The sequence below is a fragment of the Sciurus vulgaris genome (genome assembly GCF_902686455.1).
Source record: "Sciurus vulgaris genome assembly, chromosome: 14".
NCBI lineage: Eukaryota > Metazoa > Chordata > Mammalia > Rodentia > Sciuridae > Sciurus > Sciurus vulgaris.
Window position 1 is genome coordinate 96,342,221 of NC_136475.1, and position 18,850 is coordinate 96,361,070.

The window sequence follows — 18,850 nt, forward strand, 5'->3', positions numbered from 1 at the left end:
TCGTACCCAGGGCCTTGTGAAACGCAGGTTCCCTGAGCAGCAGGTGCTATGAAGCACGAGTAGCAAGGACAGAGTGGGACAGATCGGGAACTTAAAGAGACTGGTCAAAGGAAGAGGAGATGGAGCCAGAGGTTTCCTCCCCAGAGGGTGGCCCGTTCCCCTGGGCCTGTGCAGTAAACCACCGTCCTGTGTCAAGCGTGGAGATGCACAGGTCCTGGGATGGGGCACCATGCCAACGCCATAGAACCCCAGGCAGCGAGCATCCCAGGTAAGTCCAGGTCACCTCATCCGTGCTTAGCCAGCTGGGAGCCCCGCTCAGGTCCAGCCGGCACTCCTGTGAGGCCTGGCTCCTCGCCGTCCCCCTCAGGATGAGCAGAAGCCCACCGCCTCACCTGCCTACGTGCTCCAGGACCCGAGTCAAGGGCCATCTGGAGAAATTGCTTCTTGGTTTCCTTTGACCTTTCACATAGCGGAACGAGGGATCAGCACCTTTTTTTTTTTTTTTTTTTTTTTTAGGATTATATTTTATTTTATTTTTTAAATTTATTTTTATTGTAAACAAATGGGGTACAACTTGTTTCTCTGTACATGAAGTAGAGGTGTACCATTTGTGTCATCATATATTTACACAGGGTAATGGTGTTCGATTCATTCTGTTATTGTTTCCTTCCCCCCACCCCTCCCACCCCTCTTTTTCCTCTATACAGTCCCTCCTTCCTCCATTCTTCCCACCCTCCCACCCCCCATTATGTGTCATCATCCGCTTATCAGCGAGATCATTCGTCCTTTGATTTTTTAAGATTGGCTTATCTCACTTAGCATGATATTCTCCAATGTCATCCATTTGCCTGCAAATGCTATAATTTTATTCTTCTTTATGGCTTCGTAATATTCCACTGTGTATATATATGTATATCACAGTTTCTTTATCCATTCATCAATTGAGGGGCATCTGGGTTTGTTCCACAATCTGGCTATTGAAAATTGAGCAGCTATGAACATTGATGTGGCTGCATCTCTGTAGTATGCTGATTTTAAGTCATTTTTAAATATCACCGGTCCATTGAGAGTCTTACTGCCTGGTTGATTGGAAAGGAAATAACACTTTTGGCTGGATGTCCACAAGCATTTCAAAGAGCTGAAAAACTTTCTGAGCTCCATGAACCACGTCTCATTTACAATAATTTATATGTTACTGAACTTGTAAATTATTCATCTTTTGATTAATATGCTAATTAAGGATTTGTTGTTAAAAAGGTATAAATATCTTTCATTGCCCAAAGTAATTAGAATAGGTAATTAATTAAACATTATGATTCTGATGTTAAATACTCACCATGAGAAAAAAAAAAAAAGAGAAGATGACAAATACGCTTCATGTAATTTCAACTGTTAAACCAAATGACAATGTTTTATGCTGTTTATATTAATATATACATATGCTTTGGAAGACTTTAATATTTGTTTCATCTTGGACGAGTCATCCATTTTTCGTTTCACTGACAACCTAGAAATGTAATTTTGCTATCCTGAAGCCTCTCTGTGAAATGTGTGTAATGGTTTGTATTTTATTTTAACATTTACTCAACAATTAATTTCTAAATTGCTCTTTTACTAGATGTGACACAAAATGCTGAGGATGCTAAGCTTAGTGAGGCTTAAGAGTGACTCAAACCATTTTCATATTATTCTGGGACATTACTGTGATCAATAAAATATGGAATCCTGCCCATTTCTTTAGGTAATAATGCTCAAACATTAAATCATGTCAACTAATTTGCTAAAAAATTGTTTGGTTCATATTATGTAATACATGTATGTTTAATTTAAAAATAAATATACATTATTACTATGAGCTAATATTTTTAATTTAATTTAAATGCACAAGCCTTGGCATTCCCAAATATGCATATTAATGAATGCAGAAAAATTTGAAACCCATATCTTTCTCTAAAAATGTTTCATTTTATGCATCTGAGTCACTTAATTCTTAGTCTGGTTTCACTTCAATTCCAAAGGAGAACATAATTTCAAGGTTTTATTTCCATTCACCAGTGCATTTCTATTTGCATAATTAATTTTAAGTTAATACACAGGACAAAACATACATTTAGAGGGATGTATATAAATAAATAATTGTGGCTATCCACCCACTGTTAAGAATCTTATTGGTCATTTGTTTTATTTTTGTTATTTTCTGGTACCAACTACTGAATTCAGAAGCACTCAATGACTGCCTTTTTTTATTGTACTTTATTTAGAGATAGGGTCTCACTATGTTGCTTAGGGCCTCCCTGAGTTGCTGAGGCTGGCTTTGAACTCATGATCCTCCTGCCTCAGCCTCCTGAGCTGCTCGGATTACAGGCGTGCACCACCATGCCCCGCTGGGTGTGTAGTTTTGGGGTTGTGATCGTCTACAGTATGATTTGTAACTGAATTCCTGAAGGCACAGAAAAAAGTGTGACTTTCAAGTTCCCACTCATGAGTGATAAGAACTCTGAGTCTTTTTTTTTTTTTTATTGTAAACAAATGGGATACATGTTGTTTCTCTGTTTGTACATGGCGTAAAGGCATACCATTTGTGTAATCATAAATTTACATAGAGTGATGTTGTTTGATTCATTCTGATATTTTTTCCCTTCCCCCCACCCCTCTTTACCCTCTATACAGTACTTCCTTCCTCCATACTTGCCCCCCTCCCTAACCCTAACTCTAACCCTAACACTAACCCTTCCCTCCCCCCCATTATGTGTCATCCTCCACTTATTAGCGATATCATTCGTCCTTTGGCTTTTTGAGATTGGCTTATCTCACTTAGCATGATATTCTCCAATTTCATCCATTTGCCTGCAAATGCCATAATTTTATCATTCTTTATGGCTGAGTAATATTCCATTGTATATATATAACAGTTTCTTTATCCACTCATCAATTGAAGGGCATCTAGGTTGGTTCCACAGTCTGGCTATTGTGAATTGAGCAGCTATGAACATTGATGTGGCTGTGTCTCTGTAGTATGCTGATTTTAAGTCCTTTGGGTATAGGCCAAGGAGTGGGATAGCTGGGTCAAATGGAGGGTCCATTCCAAGTTTTCTAAGGAATCTCCACACTGCTTTCCAGAGTGGCTGCACTAATTTGCAGCCCCACCAGCAATGTATGAGTGTACCTTTCTCCCCACATCCTCGCCAACACCTGTTGTTGCTCATATTCTTGATAATCGCCATTCTAATTGGGGTGAGATGGAATCTTAGGGTGGTTTTGATTTGCATTTCTCTTATTACTAGAGATGTTGAACATTTTTCCATATGTTTGTTGATTGCTTGTAGATTTTCTTCTGTGAAGTGTCTATTCATTTCCTTAGCCCATTTGTTGACTGGATTATTTGAATTCTTGGAGTAGAGTTTTTTGAGTTCTTTATAGATTTTGGAGATTAGTGCTCTATCTGAAGTATGATTGGCCAAGATATTCTCCCATTCTGTAGGCTCTTTCTTCGCATTGCTGATAGTTTCCTTTGCTGAGAGAAAGCTTTTTAGTTTGAATCTATCCCAGTGGTTGATTCTAGCTTTTATTTCTTGTGCTATGGGAGTCCTGTTAAGGAAGTCTGATCCTAGACCAACAAGGTGAAGATTTGGACCTACTTTTTCTTCTATAATCTGCAGGGTCTCTGGTCTGATTCCGAGGTCCTTAATCCATTTTGAGTTTAGTTTCATGCATGGTGAGAGATATGGGTTTAGTTTCATTCTGTTGCATATGGATTTCCAATTCTCCCAGCACCATTTGTTGAAGAGGCTATCTTTTCTCCATTGCATATTTTTGGCACCTTTGTCTAGTATGAGAAAATTGTATTTATTTGGGTTTGTGTCCGTGTCCTCTATTCTATACCATTGATCTACCTTTCTATTTTGGTACCAATACCATGCCGTTTTTGTTACTATTGCTTTGTAGTAGAGTTGAAGATCTGGTATTGCAATACCCCCTGTTTCACTCTTCCTGCTAAGTATTGCTTTAGCTATTCTGGGTTTCTTATTCTTCCAGATGAATTTCATAATTGCTTGCTCTATTTCTGTAAGGTACATCATTGGGATTTTAATTGGAATTGCATTGAATTTGTATAGCACTTTAGGTAGTATGGCCATTTTGACAATATTAATTCTTCCTATCCAAGAACATGGAAGATCTTTCCATCTTCTAAGGTTTTCTTTAATTTCTTTCTTTAGTGTTGTATAGTTCTCATTGTAGAGGTCTTTCACCTCTTTTGTGAGATTGATTCCCAAGTATTTTATTTTTTTCGAGGCTATTGTGAATGGGGTAGTTTTCCTAATTTCTCTTTCTGAAGATTCATCACTTATGTATAAAAATGCGTTGGATTTATGGGCATTGATCTTGTAACCTGCTACTTCACTGAATTCACTTATGAGTTCTAAGAGTTTTCTGGTGGAATTTCCAGGTTCCTCTAAATATATAATCATGTCATCAGCGAACAGGGATATTTGAGTTCTTCTTTCCCAATTCGTATCCCTTTAATCTCTTTGGTTTGTCTAATTGCTCTGGCCAGAGTCTCAAGAACGATGTTGAATAGAAGTGGTGAAAGAGGGCATCCCTGCCTTGTTCCAGTTTTTAGGGGGAATGCTTTCAGTTTTTCACGATTTAGAATGATATTAGCCATGGGCTTAGCATAAATGGCCTTTACAATGTTAAGGAATGTTCCCACTATCCCTATTTTTTCTAGTGTTTTGAGCATGAAGGGGTGCTGTATTTTATCAAATGCTTTTTCTGCATCTATTGAAATAATCATGTGATTCTTGACTTTAAGTCTATTAATATGGTGAATTACGTTTATTGATTTCCTGATGTTGAACCAACCTTGCCTCCCTGGGATGAAACCTACTTGATCATGGTGCACTATCTTTTTAATATGTTTTTGTATGCGATTTGCTAAAATTTTGTTGAGAATTTTTGCGTCGATGTTCATTAAGGATATTGGTCTGAAATTTTCTTTCCTTGATGAGTCTCTGTCTGGTTTAGGTATCAGGGTGATATTGGCTTCATAGAATGAGTTTGGGAGGGTTCCCTCCTCTTCTATTTTATGGAATACTTTGAGAAGTATTGGAATGAGCTCTTCTTTAAAGGTTTTGTAGAACTCGGCTGAGAACCCATCTGGTCCCGGACTTTTCTTTGTTGGTAGGCTTTTGATGACTTCTTCTATTTCAGTACTTGAAATTGGTCTATTTAAATTGTTTATGTCCTCCTCGTTCAGTTTAGGCAATTCATATGTCTCTAGAAACCTGTTGATGCCTTCAAAATTTTCTATTTTGTTGGAGTATAGATTTTCAAAATAGCTTCTAATTATGTTTTGTATTTCAATCCTGTCTGTTGTGATATTTCCTTGTTCATTCCAAATTTTAGTGATTTGGGTTTTCTCTCGTCTTCTCTTTGTTAGTGTGGCTAAAGGTTTATCAATTTTGTTTATTTTTTCGAAGAACCAACTATTTATTTTGTCAATTTTTTGTATTGTTTCTTTTGTTTCAATTTCATTGATTTCAGCTCTGAGTTTAACTATTTCCTGTCTTCTACTACTTTTGGTGCTGTTCTGTTCTTCTTTTTCTAGGGCTTTGAGCTGTAGTGTTAGGTCGTTTATTTGTTGAGTTTTACTTCTTTTATTAAATGCGCTCCATGAAATAAATTTCCCTCTAAGTACTGCTTTCATAGTGTCCCAGAGATTTTGATATGATGTTTCTTTGTTCTCATTTACCTCTAAGAATTTTTTAATTTCCTCCCTAATATCTTCTGTTATCCATTCATCATATAATAGCATATTGTTTAATCTCCAGATGTTGGAATAGTTTCTTGTTTTACTCTTTCATTTATTTCTAACTTCAATCCATTATGATCTGATAGAATACATGCTAGTGTCTCTATCTTCTTGTATTTGCTAACATTAGCTTTGTGGCATAATATATGGTCTATTTTAGAGAAGGATCCATGTGCTGCTGAGAAGAAAGTATATTCGCTCTTGGTTGGATGGTATATTCTATAAATGTCCGTTAAGTCTAAATTATTGATTGTGTTATTGAGATCTATGGTTTCTTTGTTCAATTTTTGTCTGGAAGATCTGTCCAGTGGTGAGAGAGGCGTGTTAAAATCACCTAGTATTATTGTGTTATGGTCTATTTGGTTTCTGAAATTGAGAAGGATTTGTTTGACATACATGGATGAGCCACTGTTTGGGGCATAGATGTTTATCATTGTTATATCTTGCTGATTTATGCTTCCCTTAAGCAATATGAAATGACCTTCTTTATCCCTTCTGACTAACTTTGGCTTGAAGTCCACATTATCTGAAATGAGGATGGATACTCCAGCTTTTTTGCTGAGTCCATGTGCATGGTATGTTTTTCCCCATCCTTTCACCTTTAGTCTATGGGTATCTTTTTCTATGAGGTGAGTCTCTTGCAGGCAACATATTGTTGGATCTTTCTTTTTAATCCAATCTGCCAGTCTATGTCTTTTGATTGATGAATTTAGGCCATTAACATTCAGGGTTATTATAGAGATATGATTTGGTTTCCCGGTCATTTGGTTCATTTTTTAAATTTTATTTATTTATTTGTTTGACACAACTTGTTTCCTCCTTTATTTGACAATTCCTTTAGGATAATTCCTCCCTTTGCTGATTTACTTCTTTGTTTTTCATCTCTTCCTCATGGAATATTTTGCTGAGAATGTTCTGTAATGCTGGCTTTCTTTTTGTAAATTCTTTTAGCTTTTGTTTATCATGGAAGGATTTTATTTCATTGTCAAATTTGAAGGTAAGTTTTGCTGGGTATAAGATTCTTGGTTGGCATCCATTTTCTTTCAGGGCTTGAAAAATGTTGTTCCAGGCCCTTCTAGCTTTTAGGGTCTGGATTGAAAAATCTGCTGATATCCGTATTGGTTTCCCCCTGAATGTAATTTGGTTCTTTTCTCTCACAGCCTTTAAAATTCTGTCTTTATTTTGTATGTTAGGTAATTTCATTATAATGTGCCTTGGTGTGGGTCTGTTGTAATTTTGTGTATTTGAAGTCCTATAAGCCTCTTGAACTTGATTTTCCATTTCATTCTTCAGATTTGGGAAATTTTCTGATATTATTTCATTGAATAGGTTGTTCATTCCTTTGGCTTATTTCTCTAGGCCTTCCTCAATCCCAATAATTCTTAAATTTGGCCTTTTCATGATATCCCATAGTTCTTGTAGATTCTGTTCATGATTTCTTACCATCTTCTCTGTTTGTTCAACTTTGTTTTCAAGGTTAAATATTTTGTCTTCAATGTCTGAGATTCTGTCTTCCAGGTGATCTATCCTATTGGATATGCTTTCTATGGAGTTCTTAATTTGGTTTATTGTTTCCTTCATGTCAAGGATTTCTGTTTGGTTTTTTTTCAATATCTCTAACTCTTTATTGAAATGATCTTTTGCTTCCTGTATTTGCTCTTTTAACTGTCAATTGGTGCGATCAATCAATGCTTGCATTTGCTCTTTCATCTCATCATTCAGTGCGTGCATTTGCTCTTTCATCTCATCGTTTGCTTCTCTGATCATTTTAATTATGTACATTCTGAACTCCTTTTCTGTCATTTCTTCTGCCATGCTGTCACTGGGTTTTATTGATGTAACATCTAGATTTGTTTGCAGCATTTTCTTTCCTTGTTTTCTCATATTGTTCAGGTATCAGAGGACCGCTGAGATATTGCAGATTTCCTCTATTGACTTACAATGTCCCTGAAGATTTCTATATATATATCCCCCCTTAGCCTTCAGTTGGCTGAAGTCTTGGAGGAAGTTGATAATGCGGTGCTCCACAAGGAAGCTGCCTCTCTAGGAGTGGTGGCCTTCAGGTGGGGTATAGTCCCTGCTAGTGGGCAGAGGTGCCTCCACTTGTTGACCAATGGTCATCCAAAGGGGACCTAGGCTGTGGGCTGAGGCAAGGCCTGTTTGGGCCTGAGTCTCTGGTTTTACCGTCCTTGTGGGGAAACCTCACCCGGCAGGGAAGACTCACCCGGTGGGGAGGTCTCGCTGGTCAGTTCCCTCCTAGAGGTTCCCCTCAATTTACAGCTACCGCCTGGGCTGGGCTGCCTTCCTCTGCAAAGTTCCCAGGGGCCCGGCCCTACCTCCTGGGCCTGGGAGCCTCACCCTTCGCAGATGAATCTCCTTAGGCTGCCCCTCCTCAGAGAATCTGCCCGCAGGCCTGGAACCTTCGCTCCGCCCTAAGCCTGTCTCTGTGCGGCTCTTCCACCAAGAAGCCTCCTAGATCTTGGGACCCTGCTCTGCACCTAATCGCCTGGCTATACGGCCCCTCCTCTGAGCAGCCACCTGGGGCCCTGTACAATCACTCTGAATCCCAGAGACCCGCCACACGCCTCTTCCTCCAGACAGCCGCCCAGTATTCCGGTGGGGTCACTAGGAGTCCAAGAAACTCACTGCGTGCCTCCACCTCCACCAACCACCCGTAGCCCTGGGCAATCAATCACTCCGAGTCGAAGTGACCCTCCCCGTTCCTCCTCCTTCTCCAGATAACCCCCGGGGTGTTCAGGAGCGGTTGCTCTGAGTGGCTCTGAGTGCACGTGACCCACAGCACGGGTCCTCTGGGCAACCGCCCGGAGTTCTGGTGCGGCCACTCAAGACCAAGCGTCCCACCACGCTTCTCCTCCAGGCAGCCCCCCTGTGTTCAGGAGCTGTCACTTTAAGTCCAAACAACTCACCACTCGCCTTCTCCTCTGAGCAGCCGCCTGGAGCACTAATGCAGTCACTGCAAGTCCAAAGGACCCACCGCACTCCTCCTCGTCCTCCTCCTACTCCTCCGGGCAGGCCCCGGGGTTCAGAAGTGGTCTGAGTCCAAACAGCTCGCCACGCAGCCCCTCCTCTGACAACCACCTGTAGCTCTGGTGTAGTCACCCGAATCCAAGCGGCCGCTCCTCTTCCTCCTCCTCGTCCTCAGGGCAGGCCCTGGGGTTCAGAAGCGTTGTTCTGAGTCCAAACAGCTTGCCGTGCGGCTTCTCCTCTGGCAACCGCCTGTAGCTCTGGTGCAGTCACTCCGAATCCAAGTGGCCACGCTCCTCCTCCTCCTCCTCAGGGCAGGCCCCGGTGTCCTGAGTCCACACAGCTCTCCTCGCCACTCCTCCCCTGGGCAGCCGCCGGAGCCCCAGTGGTTGCTCCGAGTCCCAGCGCTGTGCCGAGCAGCCTCCTTTACGGCGCTCCCCGCTGTCCACATTCACTGCTCCAGCGGGGGGAGGGGCGTCTCGCCGGCAGCTCTACTTCACAAAGTTTCCTGCATTCCGGGACCACTGTCCCATCCGGGACGCCTTCCCAGGGGGTGAGAGTCACCCGGCTGCTTTGAGTTGGTCCCAAGCGTCTCAATATCTCCTCTTTTGAGTCCTGAGTCCTGGAGCAACATGAAATGCAGCCACCCTCAAGGCCGCCATCTTGAAACCTCCTAAGAACTCTGAGTCTTTAATCCACCACTTTCAGGTGAATATTTCCAAGCCATTTGTGCATCTTTCTATGTGTTATCTAATTTAAATAAAAGAGCTTAATCTATAGGACAGCCAGGCCCTCTGCAATGAATGCTGGGGAAAGGGACCAGTGCAGACAAGGCATCCACCCTCGGCGTCATGGAAACTCCTCTGGGCTTAAGTGTCATACTTATCTCTTGGTTGTGGATGAAAATGCCAGCCCTGAAGGCAAATCCAATATTAATGTATTGTTTTTAAATTTTAGATAAAAATCATTAGGATTGCGAATTTAATATTTTCATCCTGTAGCACGCACGTCACCGTGCGCATCTTCAAAGCAGGTGCACGTACATCTAAGAGCAGCTGAAGTGCAGTTCGAATGCCGTCTCCTTTCATGAGGATGCTGGCTCGGATCCTGCCAGCCGGAACCTTCCCTCCCGAAGCCTCGGGTCTTCCGCTGTCTCGTGTATGTCATCGGTTTCACTGTCGGCAGCGGCACCTGGCACGGAATCATTGCTACAGCAGACGACCCTTCAAAGCCTCCTGGAACCTGGAGGCTGCCGCAGACCAGAAGGGCTCTGCTATTCATTTTGCACCGTGATAGCACCTCTCCGAGGATGAGAAACGATGAAGGCTCTCGCCAAATGCCAAGAAAGAGTGAAAGCTACTCCGCTTGGTCTAAATCTTCCTTGCATCTCTGACGAGACCCGAGGGCCAGGCTTGAGATGCCGTGGGGCATGATGTGACCACAGCAAGGGGAGGGGCTGGAATTATAGTCTGGGTGCTGAGGAGCTCCCTGAGCCAGGACTCGTGATTCTTATCCCCAGGCACCGGGCAGGACTGGCCGGTGTCACGGCTGCTTCGCCATATGCATCTCTGCGCTTACTGATGGAAGCATCTTCAAATTCACATGGAAGGGATGTAGAAGCTTGGGTGAATCAACATGGAGAAATCTGACTGTGCACCTTGAATACTATTTCTCTACATTACTCTGGAAAGTCACGTGTGCAGTTGCAGGAACCCACACTGCCAGATTTCATCCCTGAGACATCATGTCTGGTCATGAGAAACTGGTTAAGCTACTTCTACTTGCCTTCTCTATGCCTCAGATTCCTCCTCTGCAAAATGGAGCCAGAAAGGCCAGCTGTCAGGTACAGTTAGCCTGGCACGAGGTGAGGATTGTTCAGAGTTTGATACAGCCTCCACCGCTAGTTTTTATCAAACATTCAAGTCTCCCAGACTCCAACCGAATCAACCACGAGTGACCTTTGAACTGTCCATTAGCTATATTGAGCAAGAATCAACATATTTCCAAGATTATTTTATTAAAACATAACCATTTTTAAATGCCATTGACAAGTTAGCCTAAGAAAACAACTTCAGAGCTTCTGAAAAGAGCTTCTAAAAGTGTGGCCATTGTTTCTACAAGGGAAGAAATTGGTAAAGCGCAGCAGGGGAAAGCCCAAGGACAGTGTCAGAGGAGGTGATGAGAGAGAAGCAGACAAAGGAGGCACTCGAAAACGTGTTCCTGAGTTCTGCTCTCCACTGTGTTGCTGGCACGAGAGGGCAAAACCCTGGTGGTATTCTACAACTTGTAAAAGCAAAGCCTGCCAAGCAGCGGATGAGGTGGAAGCCTGGCACCCTGGCCAAGCTCCGGGAGAGTCAGGACCTCAGGGTGCACAGCACACACACTCACAGGGCACACCGAGCCAGAGGGGCAGCCGCGCTTGTCATGGAGAAGCGTTTAGTGTACCTGCATCCTCACGATTCCTCCGCTGTTCTGTGTTACCACCTTCACCCAAGAACAGGTGAGGGACAGGGGAGGATGAACTGGATTCCTCCAAGTGCTCGCGTTCCCAAGGGCTCACAGTGGCTGTAAAAGAAAACACGGCAGACAGTTGCTCTGACCCTTTTCCCTAAGAGGAAAGGGATCGGGACCCAGCACAGGGATGCTTTACCCGATGTGTCCCTGCCCTTGGCTCTCAAAGTGCAGTCTCTGGACTGTAAGAACACCATTGCCTGAAATATGGGAAAAACAGAAAGTCGGCTGGCCTGAGGCGGATCAGGACATCTTTGGGCAGTGTCCGGGCAACCCCTCCAGTGATTTAGTGTGCATTCGAGTCTGAGAAGCAAGAGCAGAGCACCTGATCCATTACCGTGTGAGTCACCCCAGTCTCCTTCACGCCACGCGGCTCGAGGACGGGGACAGCAGCAGCAGAGACGTGACCCAGGCTCCTCTGAGCCCCGCTGTTGCCGCTTGACTCTCAGTGGTGAGTCATTCTCCCTGAGACCCCCCACCTCCCGCCACCCCTCACTCATCCGAGCTGTGCGTGGGAGAGGACACGGATTCAGAGCTCAGAGGCGGATTTCTGACTTCTCCGACCCATGTGCCCCGGTGACAACAAAACTCAAGTTCAGAGAGGCCACTCTTGCCCACCTGGGTTTTATTAAGGCTCCAGAGCACCACAGAGAGCTGGTAAGAATACTCCTTTTTGTTCAAGGCATGCTAGGAAACAATGCCCTCCATCCGGGGACCCTCAGGAAGAGCGGCTGTGCGTGCTCAGCATGAACCAGGACCTGGACGGCAGCAGCTGGCCAGGCCAGAGCTGACCAAGGGGGAATCCGGTTCAGTTCTCAGGCTACGCTTTATAATGTCTGATATGCTTTCTATGTTTCTAAGGGAATGAGCCCTCAAAGTGCTTTGCTGAAAACAAAACAAAACAAATATAAAAACCATTTACGACATTCTGAAGGGTGATGTATTAAAAAATATTAGTCAATCTACATTATGAAAAATTATCTTTTGGTAAAAAACATTTTATAATGATGATTTCTCAAAAAATAACAGAAGAATATTTTTTCTACACCAAACTTATGAGTAGAATAGAAAAGCATGTTTATTCTTTTATCTCCAGGGATTTAGATGCTAACTCAATCTTTTAATTTGAGAATTGAGTTAATGAATACAGAATTATTCACATTTCAGAGGTGACTGAGTCTCAATGTCCACGTGTTCCTCTACTAAAGATTTCTCATTGCACAACCGTCTGTTATCTGAGTCAAAAAATTACTGAGTGTCTACTCTGTACCCAACACAGACTTCTGAACAAGTGAATGTTAATATAAGGCGATAAATGCAGCACAAACAGTATTCATGGGCACCGAAATGACACCCTTTATCCAGAGGGTCAAGAAATTCGTGCAACTGAAAATGTAATCGAAGCTTGGTTTTGGCAGGTGAATGTGTCAGTGAAGAACTGAGGCGGGCCTTGGAAGAACTGGGGAGGGCGGCCCTGCAGGGAGGCGTGGGGAGAAAGCACCCGCGCCTGGCCTGCTCTGCTCCTTGCCTGAGCAAGCTGGCCCAGCTCCAGCAGCCAGGCAGAGCACCCTTCCCAGGAGGGGGCCCTGGATCCAACACCGCATTTATGAAGGTTTCCTTGGATACTGGGTGTGTCTTTCCTCCAAGAAACCAACTCCTGCAGGAACTCAAGTCCCTCTCTGCATATATACTGCCCTTTAAGCTCACTGAGCTATCTTACTTTTATGAACAGACTTCCTGATAACCTCCCTTCCAGCGCTGTTCTGTATTCTCCATAGCAGCATTGAACCTAAATGCCCTTCAACAGAAGAATGAATAAAGAAAATGTGGTGTATATACATGTATGATAGAATATTATTCAGCTTTAAAGAAGAATGAAATTCTGACATTTGCTGGTAAATGGATGGAGTTACAGAATATTATGCTAAGTGGAACAAGCCAAACCCAAAAACACAAAGACGGAATGTTTTCTCTGATATGAGGAAGCTAATTCACAATAAGGCTGAGGGGGCGCTAGGGAACAAGAGTTACTTTATATTAGGTAGAGGAAAGTGGAGGGAGGGGAGGGGGTATGGGGGAAGGACGATAGTAGACTGACACAGAAATTATTACCTCATCTACATGTATGACTGCATGACCCATGTGGTCCTGCAATACGTATAATCAGAAAAATGAGAGATTACACTCCACTTATGTGTGGTCTATCAAAATGTATAAATGCATTCTACTGTCATGTACAACTAATTAGATTAAATTAAAAATTAATAAAAGTAAAGAAAATAAAAATTAAAAAGTATATACAGCACAGAGTACTTTTCTCAGGAAGGAAATGATGGGTACCAGGCAGCCACTGCTCTAAGGTGTGCCGTGGCTTGGTCAGCTTTCAGGTTGAAGTATGCTGCCCTCCCCAGTGCCCATGGTTCATAGCAGGTGACTAGACTTCACATTTGTTAAGGGCTCCCTTTGCCTGGGGCGATATATCAAGTAGATACTGTCTATCTCATACGTGAAACACAATTGAAGTATCATTTTCTGTTTTAACGGGGAGCTTAGGGAACATGGGGCTGGATAGCTTTTAGAGATACTGACTTGTTAGTGAAGAGCCATGATTCAAACTCACCCGCTTGCACCCCAGGATGCACTCCTCTCTGTCCACAGCACATTCGGAATGCTCTCCGTCTACACGGGCTGGAAGCAGGGCCTCTTGTCTTTGACTCCCTCAGCCCACATGATGTGCATTGTCACACGCACCTGTCTTGGGACTTCAATCCCCTGAAGTCCGAGTCCAGCTTCCTCTCGTCAGAACGTGGAATAATTCTCGTTGCACAGGGTCCTTCTGGAAGGTTCCTGCCAGCGTGTCTGCAGAGTCCTCGCTGCTCGCAGATCTCTTTTCCTCCCGGTTCTGGGCCTTCCTGTCCTGAAATCCTACTGAAAGGGAATGTGCACTTGCTCTGTTTGTTGAGGCTAATGAAAACCACCGGCCCCTGGCTGGCTGAAGGAGCTTCAGAGGGAACAGCCTCTGCCTTCCGGTGGCCATCATCTCTGTGCACTCCAGGAAAACGGCGATCAGCAGAAGTGTGAGTCAGGTGAGGGGTCACAGAGGAAGAGCAGCCCGTTGTCACACGGTCCTGGGGAGGCTGGGCCGAGGCGCCCCCTCGCCCTGTTATGGCCTACGCTGTTGCTTCTCTAGCCACAGTCCAGGTAGGTATCGGGAAGATGGGGTTGTCAGGAGGGCTACTCCCTGTTTAAAGACTCCTCAAAATCTTGTCTGTAAAAACTATATTTGGGGTTTATGGGCTTACCAAATATCTGAAACTAAAAATACCTGTTTCTGTAGTATTAAATAAGCAAAAAGCAGGGCATCTGCCACCGGTCCACCCTGGCCACGTTAGTTTATAGCATGCAGCTATTTGGGGCCAACCTAATCGGCAGGACTTTTAAATAGTGACCTGGGCTGCGCAGAGTTGCCAATACTTACTGAATAAATAAAATAAGGTCTTTCTCAAAAGTCCCTTTTAAGTGACCCTCCCCATGGTTCCGACCACATGCTGCTTCAGTGGTGGCTTCTGTGTGTCACCAAAGACGGCGCCTTCCTTCTCCGCCCTGACGCACTCTGCTGGGCAGTCCTCCTGCAGACCTGCATGTGCGCGGTGCGGTCCAGAGGGCAGTCACTGCGCGGAGCTGGAGCACAGCAGCTCCGCGGTCCACCCTTGAGAGAAAGATTGCAGGCTGAGGAGAGCAGGCCTGGTTTTGCTGGAGCTAAAGCTCTCAGAAGCAAACATTCCAAAGCATTGTACACATGTCTATTTTTCTTCAACCTTAGATTGCAACAGGCCACATTTCCTGGAGAGTCTTGATAGCTCGAATGTGGTGTGCAGAGTAGAAGGATTCTTCAGGTTACCATGGGGACCCTTGAGTGTGGAAAAATGTAACCTTTCCCTCCCTCTGGCTCTTGAGATAAGTGCAGAGCTTGAAAACTTCTGTGGCCATTTATTTTTTATTTTTTTAAAAAAGGTACAGCTTGCCTCATTTCCTTCCTTACCGTTTTACGAAAGGCAGTAGCTGTCTGGGCGGGAGACAGTGGTGGGGATCCTCACTGGCTCTGGGTGGTTGTGACCAGGTTCCAGCCTTCCTGCTGCCCAGGAAGTTGCTGCCGAGCCCAGGGTCCCTGGGAGAGGACCTCTCCTACTCCTGACTGTTCTGCTGGGGAAGGGCTAGTGTGACTCTCTGCAACCGAGAAACCGCAGCAGAGTTCACCTAGATTTGTACAACGAAGTGCATCTGAGTGTATGAACAGGAATGCAGGAGATCATGCTCACAATGTCACGTTCAAAACCCATCCAGGCAGAAGCCGCCTGCCCAGCAGGTGCAAAGTGGCTCAGAACTGTGGCTCTGAGCCGCCAGAGGGAGGGTTCATAAACGCACCTGCTCCAGCCTAGTCACAAGGCAGGAGCCCTCAGTTGCTTCCTGCAAACAGGTGTGGCTGCCATGGCAGTGCTGCCCAACCCGGACCCCAGACCTGAAGGCAGGTGCGCAGGGAAGTGCCCTGTGGCACGGACTGCAAGGCCCCCGGCACACCTTGCACCCCGTCTCTGGGGAGCCTGAAGCCCCGGGCAGGTGCCTGCAGGCCGAGAGCTCAGGAAGCATTCACAGGCTCTGGAGCTGGAGCTGCGGAGCTCTCTGCCCCTGGGGGTCGGGAGCACCTCTGGGGTAAGGATCCTGTCCTGGGACAGTGACTGTGCAGGTGCTGAGGGCGGAAGACAGGGAGGGGGGTCTAACCCACACAGGAGCCCAGCACAAGAGAAGGGGAGCGTGGGAGTGACTGGGGACAACCAGCAGCAGGAGGACCCCTGGGTGCCATTGGGCACCTGGGCTCCAGACGAACAGTAGCCCTGGGAAGACTGAGCACTGACGGGCCTTCCCCACACCCCTCCAGAGCCCCCAGGGTGGTGTCCTCTGGTCTCATGGATGCTTCTTTTATTCAGGTCTTTTTTATTTTTCTTCATTTTAATAAGCAAAAATATCCAGCCCCTCCGGCTTCAGCGTGGAAGTGCCCTGAGCCCCATGGCTCATTGGCCCTCTTGCCGTTGCCAGTGCCACCCTCTGGGATCAGCCAGCACCAAGGCCTCAGGGTGAGGCTGCTGGTTTCTCTGAGGGGTTTCTCTCTGCAGTGAGTCAACCGTGTCTGGATTCACTGCCAATCTCAGAACTATCGATGATTTGACGGGTAGGTGGTAGTTTCCTCCTGCATTCTTAATGGTAGTAATAGACACTTTTATAATCGATATTGTTACATCATTTCACTGATTTTAACACTGCATCAATTAGGAGGCATATTTCAAAATCACCATTATTTTCTGTGAAGCATAATGTGTTTAACATTACAATGTATGCGCCTTCTTTGAGGGATGGAATTTGCTGAATTTTTTCCTTTACTTCTCAGCGGTCTCTCTTGCTCAAATTATTTAGACATTTTAAAGAGCTAAATCAGAATCTGTCTTTTTAAGACTGCATCAGTCCACTATTTTAGTATGAAGACTTGAATTCACACCTGCCACTGTAATTTGTAAAAGTCCAGCACACCTGTCCTGTATTTCCTATGTTTTCTCGTTTTTCTTGCCTTTCTTGGATTGACAGTTTTATTGCTCTCTTCCTCATTTGAATTTGAGAGCAAGACCCTGTGTGTCTGTTCTTCAGGGTGGGGGATGCACACACACTGCTTAGTCTAAAGCTGGTGAGTAAGCTCATCCTCCTTCCAGACACAGAAGCCCAGGGACACTGGAGTTCCTCCCGCCCCTCCCTGGTTGCATGGGGTGCCCGTGTATTTTATTTGCATGACCTTGAACCTGTGAGGTGCTTTTGCTCTTTTGACAGGTCAGGTTCCTGTACCTGGCCCCGTGTCTGTCACTTCTTTCCTTCCTCAGAAGTTTCTCTGGGGATGACCTTCATCCACATGAACTTCAACACAGAACACTCCTTTTAGGGCAGACCAGCTGGTGGCAAAGTCTCCCATTTCTGTCTGTCTGGAAGTGTACGTATATTTTGTCCTCATGTTTGAAGTAGGTCATCGAGTTACAGGTTTAGAGATGTTTCTCCAAGGTCCCCTGATGTCCCACTGCCGTCTGGTTTCTGTCACTGAAATTTTTTGTTTTTGTTTTTGTTTTGTTTTGTTTTTTTTTTTTTGTGGTGCTGGGGATCAAACCCAGGGCCTTGTGCTTGCAAGGCAAGCACTCTACCAACTGAGCTATCTCCCCAGCCCTGTCACTGATTTTTTAAAAACATTGTGAGTGAGATTGCGGCTTCTTCTATAGAAAGACGTGACTTTTATGTCTCTCTCTCTCTCTCCAGATGCCATCTTTCTTTTGATTTTTTGTATTTTTATGGAATATGTGAGGGTATGAAATTCCACTTCCATTTTGGTCCCAGTGCGGGCAGCAACTGGAGGTGGTTTGATCCTGGCCATTGAAACCGCCCAACCCCCCTGGTCTCCAGCATTTCTGAGACACAACCTGTAGTACTTCCAAACTGCTTTCTCGACTCCCCTCCTAGGTAAGGACTTACTTCCACACGACCTGTACCGTCCCACTGTTCATTACTTTCAGAGTTCTGAGTTGGGGCTCTGTTTATGTTAGGCTTGGTAGGGGGACTGAACCCAGGGTACTTTGCCATGGAGCTGCATACCCAGTGCGTTTTATTTTTTAAGATTTTTCATTTTGGGAAGGGGTCCCTAAATGACTCAGGCTGGTTTTGACACTGCAGTCCTCTGCCTCAGCCCCAGGAGCGCCACAGCATCCACAAGCTGTTCCTACTCTGACAAGCACGTGGTCATGTAGCCCTGCAATCAGAGTTCAGGTCTGTCCCTGCACGGAAGGCAGGCTCATTCCTTGTGATTGATGAATCCTGCTACCTCCGTCTGTTCCTGGCCGTTACCTCTGAGACAGATTGGAATTTTATTAAATATGCAATAATTTAGGAAAAATAATTTCTTTGATATATGAAGCCACTGTTTCATTAACTCAAGCATTTCTTTCTTTTCTAGAGTCTCAGTGCTCATTACCATACAGGTCTTAAGTGCTTTTTGTTAGGGTAAAGTTTGATCTTTATGGACTTATTGCTTTTTTGGATGATATCATGTTTTGGAAAAATATTTTCTTTCTGACATTTGTGCAAGGTTTTATTTTTTAAGTTAAAATTGTATCCAACAGTTTGCTAAAGTCTCTTATGGGTTAAGATTTTTAACAGTAGGTGATCTCTAGATAAATGATCGCATGACTACAAATAATGACTTTTGTAGCTCTTCCTAAATCTTTACACTTGTTTTCTTGTTTTATGCTCTTGGTAAAGGTTATAGTGGGCAGAGGTGGAACTTGTATTCAGTGGGTTCTGGCATATACACTTAAACGGTTTAAAGAAGAAGTCCTATTTTGAATTTTCTGCATATTTTTTAAATAAAATTGAATTCCATGAAGTGATTTTTCTCCATATGCTGGGATGATTGCATTGTTTTGCCTTGTGTTCCATTAATGAGGTAAACCTCTGTGA

General features: G+C 44.4%; 1 protein-coding gene across 2 annotated transcripts in view; it reads right to left on the reverse strand.

Moving 5' to 3' along the window:
- Positions 1 to 14,068, reverse strand: part of LOC306643865 (uncharacterized protein) — a 40,028-nt gene extending 25,960 nt beyond the window's left edge. Inside the window, exons 1-2 of one of the 2 annotated variants that reach the window (XR_013759093.1) lie at positions 13,929 to 14,068; positions 9,935 to 11,362 (exon numbers count right to left, since the gene is read on the reverse strand). Coding sequence is in view for 1 of the 2 variants with exons in the window: in XM_079110168.1 (XP_078966294.1) it covers positions 13,929 to 13,971 (43 nt within the window). In the remaining variant the exon portion in view is untranslated. Of the gene's footprint in view, positions 1 to 9,934; positions 11,363 to 13,928 lie in introns of those variants that run through there. The other variant, XM_079110168.1, reaches the window with a different exon arrangement.
- Between the last annotated feature and the right edge of the window lie 4,782 nt (positions 14,069 to 18,850).